Source organism: Sphaeroforma arctica (assembly GCF_001186125.1).
Source record: "Sphaeroforma arctica JP610 unplaced genomic scaffold supercont1.315, whole genome shotgun sequence".
Lineage (NCBI taxonomy): Eukaryota > Ichthyosporea > Ichthyophonida > Sphaeroforma > Sphaeroforma arctica.
In genome coordinates, this window is record NW_014040243.1 from 22,836 (window position 1) to 33,853 (window position 11,018).

General features: G+C 52.1%; 1 protein-coding gene across 1 annotated transcript; it reads left to right on the forward strand.

Annotated features, from left to right (window-relative positions):
• Window positions 1–505: 505 nt before the first annotated feature.
• Window positions 506–9,661, forward strand: SARC_05116 (hypothetical protein; the record flags this gene model as incomplete). Its single annotated transcript, XM_014301024.1, has 2 exons — window positions 506–607; window positions 658–9,661. 2 exons carry the CDS (start codon window positions 506–508, stop codon window positions 9,034–9,036), a joined length of 8,481 nt encoding a protein of 2,826 aa, XP_014156499.1. The 3' UTR covers window positions 9,037–9,661.
• Between the last annotated feature and the right edge of the window lie 1,357 nt (window positions 9,662–11,018).

Below are 11,018 nucleotides of genomic sequence, written 5' to 3' on the forward strand. Positions count from 1 at the left end.
CACATAACACACACATATATATATATATATATTTATATTTATATATATATAGGTATATATATATATATACCTATATATATATATTCATGTGTTTATATATGTATAGTTGTATGTATGTATGTTTTTAGATATGAATGCATTGTTTATGTGGTCATTGAATTGTGCCGTTCCCGGTGCTTATTAATCGATGGTTTGATATATATATATATATGTTTGTATGTATGTATGGTTCTATATTTGTATGAATTTTTTGTGTGGTCATTGAGTTGTGCCTGACCCGGTGCCCATTAATCGATAGTCTGCTAAAACGTTCGTTCTCGATATTGATCTAATTTTTATATGCCAGTGTGAGATTGCATTTTTTTATAGTTAGTCTATTTGACACACCTATTCTACAATATCATTGGACAATTTAAACACCAGACTACATCCTACCCAATCTCTCGTCATCTCTGACTTTGTATTGGCTCTTTCCTATCACACCAGCTTACCGACTGGAAAACGCATGGCCATTGGAAGACATGTACTGCTAGACCCAACAAAGCACCAGACGGCAGAACACAGTCGAGTGCTCTCGATTCTAACGGACCTAGTCACAATAGCAGCCGTATATGGAGGCACATCACCCCATACACAAACGATCGCGTGTACGGCGAGGACGATGCAAGCAGCCGTACGAGTGGAAATGGGCGTGGGCGTATGAGTATGCTTGAGCGCACACAGTCCTCCACATACACCCCTACGTACATGGCTGAAGGGGTGCGCCCGGCGTACGCGCCTGCTCAAGCTCGAGTGGGAAGGTCGGTGGTAGATGGTGGTGGTAGTAATTCATCGTCTGTAGAAATATTGCACTCGTGCCAAGCACGTGCAACGTATGACAGTCCAAAAAGTGCGGAGCAGGTGGCAGACAGGGTAGTGACTACCAGACCTACATACACCCGCGTACACGTCTTGGGCTATGGGAGCGAGGACGCCTCGGCTTATCCATACCAAGTATCCCGAACTTCAGAGCGAGATGAGAGGGATACCTACTCGGACAGTTGGCATGGCAACCCAAGTGGTGTGGAGGGTAACCACGCACGTGTAGATATGGCGAGTTCGTCCCGGAATACCAATAGCGGGATCGAGATCATAGGTACCTCACCTCATGTCCGCACTTATAGGAGGGACTATGCTCAGCCGAGCCACACACGGCCGCCGTGGGAGAGGCACACGGTTGAGCAGGGGCCTATGGTACGGCAACGGGAGCTGCGTATGCGTCAGGAAGGTAGGTCTGATGTTGATAGAGGAGTAGGGGAACGCTCACCAGGTGTCTACCCGCAGGAGGATCGGTCGTACAAGGACGGGGAGAGGCCGTACAAGGACAGTGAGAGGTCGTACAGGGACAGGGGGCGATTGTACAACGCGAGTGTGCACGTGCCACAACCTCACCCGGCGCACTCAGACGCGCGCCTGGATAGCTATGCGCGACACCAACAACACCAACGGTCCTACAAGGACACGCAAGGGCCAAGCACAGACACCCGAGGATATGCGCAGACACAGCGCATGTGCACAGACACCCGCACCATGCACACCACAACGCCAAGGGTGTCTACAGCAACCCGGCCAAGCACGCGTACGGGGACGCTGATTGCGGAGCGTAGTCTTTCGCATGGTAGTGGTAGTGTGAAGTCTCGGCGCAGTGCGAGAGATGGGCCTTCGGCAGAGGCTGTACGTTGTGCTGTTGCTGGGCGTAGTAGTCCGCAGATCTCAGTCCATAGCGCTGGACTGCGGGAGAGGGAGTATGTGACGCATAGCGATACACGGGCGTATGGAGAAGGGCGCCCACAGACGGCCGATCAGGAGCACAGCGGTAAGTATACGCCAGGCGATGCAGATAGCAACTCACAGGCCGGTGCTTACAGTACATACCCGTACCAGGCTGCACACAACAGGGGAGAACAGCACGTACAGTCCCAAGAAACCCAGCCACGACGAGAGACGGTCCCTACACGGTTACAGAGAGTATCGAGCCGTAGCCCCATGGGCCGGAGCTCGCCAGCCAATGAAACACTGCCAACACGCACGTTACGCAACGCTACTGACAACGCCAATAGTCATTCGGTCCAGGAGGTATCAGCCAATCAGAATACAGGGTTATACCAGGGGACCAATCAGAATACAGAAATGCGCACAACAACCGATCAACAACGGGTACGGTCACCAGTTTCATACCAAGGGAGCAATCAGTATACAGGGACAGGAATGCACGCAACAACCAATCAACAACGGGCGCAATCACCAGTATCACACCACGGGACCAATCAGAATACAGCAATGCACGCAACAGCCAATCAACAACGGGCACAGGCACCAGCTTTATATCACGGGACCAATCAGAATACAGCAATGCATGTAACAACCAATCAACAACGGGCACAGTCACCAGTTTCATACCACGGGACCAATCAGAATACAGAATTACATGTAACAACCAGTCTACAACGTGCACAATCACCAGTCTCATGCCACGGGACCAATCAGAATAAAGCAATGCACGCATCAACCAATCAACAACGGGCACAATCACCAGTTTCATACCACGGGACCAATCAGAATAAAGCAATGCACGCATCAATCAATCAACAACGGGCACAGTCACCAGTTTCATACCATGGGACCAATCAGAATACAGTAATACATGTAACAACCAATCAACAACGAGCACAGTCACCAGTTTCATACCACGGGACCAATCAGAATACAGCAATGCACGTATCAACCAATCAACAACGGGAACAGTCACCAGTTTCACACCACGGGACCAATCAGAATACATCAATGCATGTAACAACCAATCAGCAACGGGCGCAATCGCGGCCACAATCAGCACACAGCTATATCGGCGTGAGAAGCATACCATCATCTTCTCCTTCACTCAGGGCAGGGATGCCAAATGACATCCGCAGATCTATTAATAGACTAACACCGTCACACAGCATGGTAGATCTACACCGTAATTCGTCACGTGGCTCTAGGAGCGGTTCAGCACACTGGCACTTGAGCACGGAAAGCGGGATCAAAGTGGGACCAGGGAAGGCCCCGAGACACCGATTAGGAGTGGCGTCACGGGGGGATGTGCGCGAAAGGACCGCTTCGCTCCTGTCCTACGACAGCGCGGTCGAGGTTTGCGTGTGTGAGCAGAGAGTGTGTGTATGTCGACATGCCAGTGTGCATACACATGCACACGCCGACACACCCACGGTGCGCAGCTACGACACCCTGATCGAGGCTGGCTGCGATGAGGTGCAGCGGGAGAGAGAACCTGTCACACAACCCAGAGACGAGGGGGAGTATCCGACGGGAGCGGCCCATCTGCGTGTGAAAAGTCCTACTGGGGACAACAGGTACGACAACTTGCCGTACCACCGGATGAGTGGTCATGTGCCGACAGGGGTAGGCGCAGGAGTGGGTGGCCGTGAGCGTACGGCAGCCGATAGACTGACACACCAGCGGATGCGTACACAGACGCATGAAACGGACCATGTGCTGGCACACCCTACAAACCGCACAGGGCTACCCGGACAGGACAGACCGATACAAAGTCTAGGGGACACCGTAAGCGTTGATGATTCACCCCAACACGACAGGGCCATACCTGTGGCGGAGACGGTGGAGGACGATGCGGCTGAGTGGGAAACGGAGTGTGTGCTGGCACATGGGAGTGTGAAGCCCAGCCACGGCCAAGGCAGAGACGGGACACCGGGGTACGGAGAGCCTGGAAGGGGCGTGAGAAGGTCACCTGACCTGTATATGCAGACATATGCGAGTGTGGGTCGGGAAGGGCAGGCGCCAGCGCAGGTGGACGCAGAAACTGGGCCACTCCAGTGCGGCACGCAGGGCGTCTTTGGTACGAGTGAGAGAACTCATCCGTCAGTCACAGCGGCGGCGGTACCGGAGCAGCAACCCACTGTACACGACGCTGAGCTGGTGTTGGGGCTCAGCAAAGCGCTCATGGGCAGTGTCAGACCTACTGTGGGTGGGCCAACAACGGACACGCCGACGACCGAGATGTCAAGGCTAGAGGTGCACGCACACCAATCGGCAGCGGTGGCGCGCAGGGGGTCTGAAGAAGGGCCTCGCAGGGGGTCTGAAGGAGGGCCTGTCGGTGGTATGGCGTTGGGTGAGAATGCGCAGGAGAGTGAGGCTGAAACTGCGAAGGCGACTGAGAAGGGTGAAGCAGATGTGTGCATGGATGTTGCTGAGAAGGGTGAAGCAGATGTGTACGTCGATGTGGCTGTGAAGGGTGAAGCAGATGTGTGCATGGAAGAGGCTGAGACGAAAGGTCCGTCAGGCTGTGCACAGGTGTCTGATAACCAATTGGCAGTGGGCGCGGGTGATGTTGTGGTGCGTGCGAGCCATGCGATTAACAGACTGAGTGCCGAGCGAAACGATGGCAGCGACACAAAACACGCTTATGACTGTACTCAAACGGATACCGTGGTAGAGGCCGGAGATCACATCCTAGCGGATCGGGAGGGGGACATGACGCCGCCTGTGCGCTCGGTTGCTGACTGGAGTATCCCAGAAGAGGTGCAAAACGGCCCTGCAAAGGAAACCGGGGCGGCCGACACCAGCCGGACAGACCATCAACGGCAAGCCATCAATCAGCCACCGCCGGGAGACGGGGTGTGGGCGCAAGGCACGGAAGGAGCCTTGGACCAGCCCTGCCAGGGGGATGGTGGAGAAAAGACCCGAAGTTCGGAGGGTGTGTTTGATTGGGTGCTCAATGCACCTGGTGTGGCCCAGGTCACCGTGCTGCCGTACGGCCAGTTACCGTCGCGGTTGTTGAGTTGGGACACCGGTGACTCGGTAGTACAGACAGCGGAGGACTGTGGGAAGGAGGTGCACGCAGCGGCAGCCACACGGCGGCACACGCAAGAGGATGCCGCTGAGACACTACAGCCTGAGACTCATGGTAACGAGAGGGATGGCATGGCCCCCGCAGCTGAGGATGTCCGGGCACACACCCGCGCGACGGCGTATTGTGAAGCATCAGACCCCGAGCTTGTGGATTGGGACGGTGATGTATCTGTATGCCCAGCAGAGGAAGCGAGCGTTTGTGTTACGGGAGACTCTGCTACCAACATCACCACACCCGCACAGACGTCTATTGAGTCACGTTCAGTACTCGGTGGTGCCGGTAGGGGCACCCGTGCCACAACTGGGAGCTTTATCCTTGTACCCGATACGGAGACTGGAGCACACCCCCTCTCCGAAGAAAGACGTGAGAAGATACTCGCGAGTGCTATCCGCAAAGACGTAGCGGTCCGCCCTGCCGAGGACAAAACTGGCCCACACACGCGTGATAGGGCAAACAGCGCCAATGCGAAGGTGTTGGGTGTTGGGTCGCCCGACGTGGCTACAGGTATGATGGAGAGTGTGAAGGAGAGTGTGATGGAGAATGCGTTGGAGAGTGTGATGGAGAGTGCGATGGAGAATGTGCGAGACAACGCGGACGCCAAAGTGGACGGGGATTTCTCGGAAGGCGTAGCGGATGATTTGTCGTCGAGGGTCGTATTAGACGTCGTGTCGGAGATCGCATCAGACAATCTGTGCACTCCCGAAGTGGCCCAATCGTCGGATAGTTCGGTACAAAAGGTTTCCGAGAAGTCAGTCGACAGGACAGAACTCGCTGCACTCGAGAGAGTGTCGGACGACGCGGTGGACCGAGCATACGAATACGATACTGCGGGAAAGAAGGGGCCAGAGTGCGTGCCTGAGAAGACGTGGGAGAATGAGACAGACAATATAATGTCCTACACGCCCCGGTGTATATCCGACAGTGTGTCTGACCAGATGGTGGGGCACACCTCGGAGAGCACCCCAGAGTGCGCATGGGCAGCCTTGCCCCCGATGACGGCAGCGACTGCGAAATACGACATGGAGGGATCGTCGGACATTTTGTCGGACAACCTGTGCGACAAAGCGCATGACAGCGATGAGCCTGTCACAGAGAACGTCTCATGCAGCATGTGGATTAGATCGCCAGGGGAGACGTTAGCAAACCCGTCGGTCAAAATGTCGGATATAAGTCCAGAGAAACAACCCGTACACTTGTCGAAGCTGCTGTACAGCCCGTCTCATGGCACTTCCGGAGGTGTCCTGGTGGCCCTGTCGGAGAAGGCGCAGGTGCCCTCGCCAGGACACGCGTCAGCCGATACACCGGTGCACGTGGGTGGGCAGTTGTCCGCGAAGTCGTCAGTGGACCGGTTTAGCAATTCGCCCGAGAATGGGGTGCAAGTGGGATCAGAGGCCGTCGGGGCGCTATCGGATAATACGACTGGGGAGTTGTCGGATGATGTGACAGCTCTTGCGGCTGAGAGCGAGCGAACAGACCCCGCAGGCAGTAAACAAGAACACGTACCCGGGCCTACAGGCAGTATTCAAGAACTCGTACCAGGGCCTACAGGCAGTATACAAGAACACGTGCCAGGGCCCACAGGCAGTATACAAGAACACGCGCCAGGGCCTACAGGCAGTATACAAGAACACGTGCCAGGGCGTACAAGCAGTATACAGGAACACGTACCAGGGCCTACAGGCAGTATACAGGAACACGTACCAGGGCCTACAGGCACTATACAAGAACAGGTGCCAGGGCCTACATGCAGTATACAAGAACACATGCCAGGGCCTACAGGCAGTATACAAGAACACGTACCAGGGCCTACGTCGAAGCATGTACTGGCGAAGCCCTCGAACAGCTCGCCAACGCATGTGACTGTTAGTGGGCCTAGCAACACGCCTGGTAATATATCGGCGGATTCGGCGGCGGATACTTTAGCGAACAACGAGTCTATTGAGGAGACTGCCAATGTGACACAGCGCACGTCCACGGATAAAGACACGCCAGGGGAGGGCATGGAGAAAGACTACTTTGTGGGGAGAGAGCGCGGGTGTACGGGGCGCACGACTCGGGCGGGGTGGAGGAGTCTGTGTGCATTGGGAAGTGCTACAGCACACCAGCCAGTGCGAGAGGACGGGCCCACGGGAGACACGAAACACACACAGACACATCGACAATCAGCCGTACACAAGCAGAAGCACAAGCACAAGCCGTCACAGAAGGTATCGACAGTTACTGGACTGTCAACAGAGGGGGACGTACAACCACCTGGCAAGGGGTGTGTGGCCATGGCTGATACGGAGGTGCAATCGACAGGGGACACTCAGACGCACAGGGGCGAGGCTCGCACGCAAACCGAGCCAGGTGATGTCCTCGCCTCAGTGGTGTGCGGCATGGACACGACGCGAAGTGCGGTACAAGAGAGTGCGCACACGACCGTTGCAGCGGGTGAGCAGCACGCGTTGGCGCCAGCGCGAGGAGTCAGTCCGGTACATGCAGCAGAGGACAGGCGATTGTCTGGCGTGAGCGTATCAGCGAACACTGCACTCGACGAGGCTACGGCTAAGACTGCCGATGGATCGGACGGCGAGGATGCGCGCAAGGGCCGCCGTCCCAGAGGTAGGTATCCGAAGCAGGAGTCAGGTGCTATAAATAGAACTGGGAGCGCGTCTGAGTGGGCAGAGGAGTGGGTGCCCCATGTAACCACTCGCGCCGCTTGGAATAGCGAGTACGCAGGCACACGCACTCAACAGCGCTCCATGACACCCAAGGGAACTGAGCGCATACAGCACACACACCGCAGAGATACCCACCGAACCAAAGCCGCATGTAAGGGCACGCTTGATGAGAACGGAGCCCAGGCGTCTGCGAAGGAGAAGCGTGCGAGTGTGAAGGGGGGTGTGGGTGGGGGCAAGGAGAGGCACCGCACACGGCGTGCGACAGTGGCAGACCTCCCGCCCAGGGGAACGACGACGCGAGCGGCTTGGCACAGTGCCATGGATGGTCCCAGGGCTAAGGCTAACCCTACACACAGGGGACGTGGTACGAGACACAACAAGGACAGGGTCAGGCAGGGCAAGGTCAGGGTTAGTACTACACCCGAGCATGGCAGTAGTGCGTTTGGATACAGTGACGATGCCAGAGGAGACGGTAGCCACGGCGACGGGCTGAGTGGCAGTGGGGGGTACTCTGGGCCAGAGATGACCCGTACGCGCAGGCCACGGGGGAAGAAGCTCGCACGAAAGTACGGGGAGCGCACACGAGAGAGGGCCACACGAGAAACCAGTCGTGCGAGGAAGCGCAAGGCTGTCAGCTACAGAGAGGTCAGTGACAGTGACGGTGACGGTGAGGATGGCTACGAGTATGGTGGGCAGAGTATCGAGGACAATATAAGCCCCACCGATATCGATAGCGGACAGTACCAAGCGAGACGGGGTGAAGCTGAGGCTGCAGTACCCAGCACGAATAGTGCGAGGAGTAAGCGACCGAAGACTGAAGCAGTTGCACAAGGTGTGGAGAAGCGTGTGATGCAAGACAATGTCAGCCTGGAGGGCGGCGGAGGTGAGGCACATGCCGGCCCTGCGCAGAGCAGAGAGAGCGAGAGCAGTGCGAATGAGAAGGATTGCCGCACAACCGATACCTGCGGAGAGAGAGCGGACGAGGGCCATAAGACATCCGCGGCTCACAGCGACTACGGCCACAACAATGAGAGTGAGAGAGATATCTACAGCGTGATCGGCAGTGACAGTGACAGCGACAGTGACAGTGAGGTAGATGACCACAACGATAGCGGCGACGAGTACCAGCCAGGCCAAGTGCTGGGCTACAGTGCCTATGCGCATGGCAGGGCAAGCAAGCCACGGGTGAGACGGACAGGCGGCACACAGGCGGTAGGGAGCACCAGAGCACGTGCGATAAAGGGGAGACCACGTGGTCGTGGGAGAGGCACCAACAACACGCGAGGCAGAGGAGTGCGGGGGAAATCGGCTGACGGAAACGGTGATGAGGCTCAGACTAATGGTGACAAACCCGTGCGTAAGCGTACGAGTCCGAGTGGCCGCGATGTTCGGTACCCCTGTGGCGCCACAACGCGTAATATGTGGGGCAAGGCAATGCGGATGAAGACAGCAAGTGTCTCGCCTTGAGATGAACTGTCTGCCTGAGGAGTCGTCTCGGGTGTAGGTTTCCTTACGGTTGCCCGATTCAGTCGGTGCAGTGGCAAGTACATTATCCGCACGCGGTAGCTTTTGAGGAGGATAGTGTATTGACTATATACACGGCTAGTGCTGCATTGAAACACAACGGAGAAGCGCAGAGATACAATTATCACTGACGCGACTGTAACTGAGAAACTGTGTTTAGCCCTTCTGCGTGGTGTGTGAATGTACCCTTGTGAGCCCGTAATAGGTTAATCTACTCAGGCAATTCAGGATGGTTTTCTCTGCTGTTGAGGAAGTCCCACGACAGCTGTGTATCTGAAATGAGGCCTGAATGAGCTCAGATTTTAACCAGCATCACTGGGCCTGTGGTAAAAAATCTGAATATGGGATTGGAGATGAGAAGAAATAAATACCGCATGATTATAATGGTAAAGGAATATAGGGACTGGAATCAAATTATAAAGAATATCAACAAACGTAGGATATGCGAGTATTAAGACTCGAAAGGTAGTTCAACAAGGATACTACATGTTAACGAATACTGGAAAATAAAAACTACAGTCTCATTCATAAATGATATAGGAGAACCTAGAACATAAGAGTATTAAAGAATATACAAGTATATTTATTTTTATGTACATGAGTACAAATATGTAATTTTAAAAATACATATATGTATGTATATAATATCAGACTATAAAGCAGTTAAATGGGAAGACTACATGGTAACGATTACTGTGAAAGAAAAACACAGTTCAGATTTATGAGTATATAGGAGAATCCAGAATAGAGGAGTATGAAGAGTATGTAAGTAGCTTTACATATATATGTATATAAGTCGAAATATATATTTTTATATATAGATGTACATATACATATAACATAACTACGAAAGCAGCTATATGCGGATAATACATGTTAAGAAATACTGATTAATATAACCACAGTCCAGACTATAAATAATATAGAAGAACTTAGAATATAAGAGTATTAGGACTAGAAAAATAGTTCAACGAATACAGAAGAAAAAAAACCCCACAGTCTAAGTATAAAGGATACAGGAGATAATCAAGAACTCAGTAAAACCTAGAATTCATGAGTAACAAAAGGATAGAAAAGTAGTTCAACGAAGATTCATCTTGACGAATACTGAAAACTGAAATCATAGTCCCAATTTAATACATGTCACTGAAATTAAAAACCACAGACTCAGCTACAAGTGATATAAGGGAACCTAAAAAATATACTAACTTATACTGACTCCCATAGTTCTAAATATATTTGAGCACGACTGGAGAAGCAGACCAATAAGAATACCACATGTTAATGAATATTGAAAAATAAAAACTACAGTTCCAATTAAAGAACCGTTCATAGGGAGACTACATGTTAACGGATATTGGAAAATATAAACTGCGATCCCGATTAAAAACCCGTTATTTGGGGATATACAACTATATGTCAACAAATATTTTAAAAATATCAACTACAGTCCCAACTAGAAACCCGTATAATACATGCTTTCGAATATTGGAAAATAGAAATAAAAATAGTTAACTAAGGAAACTACATGTTAACGAATACTGAAATTTAAAATCAATGTCCCAATTACGTTAGTAAAAATCAAAAACCATAGACTCAACTGTAAAGGATAGAATAGAGTCCAGAAGATACAAGTAGACTGTTAATGTAGTTCAGTAAGGATACTACATTTTAACAAAAACTGAGAAATAAAAGCCACAGTCGCAATTACATGTTAATGAAAATTTAAAACCTACAGATTCAATAGTAAAAGGTATTAGCGGACGTAGAAGATACAAGTATTAAGACTATAAAAATAGTTGAATGAGAATACATGTTAACGAACTGAAAAAGATAAAGGCTGAACTACAAGGGATATAAAAGAACATAAAATATACAAGTATCAGGATTATGAAAAGATTTAAATGATGATACTACACAACTCA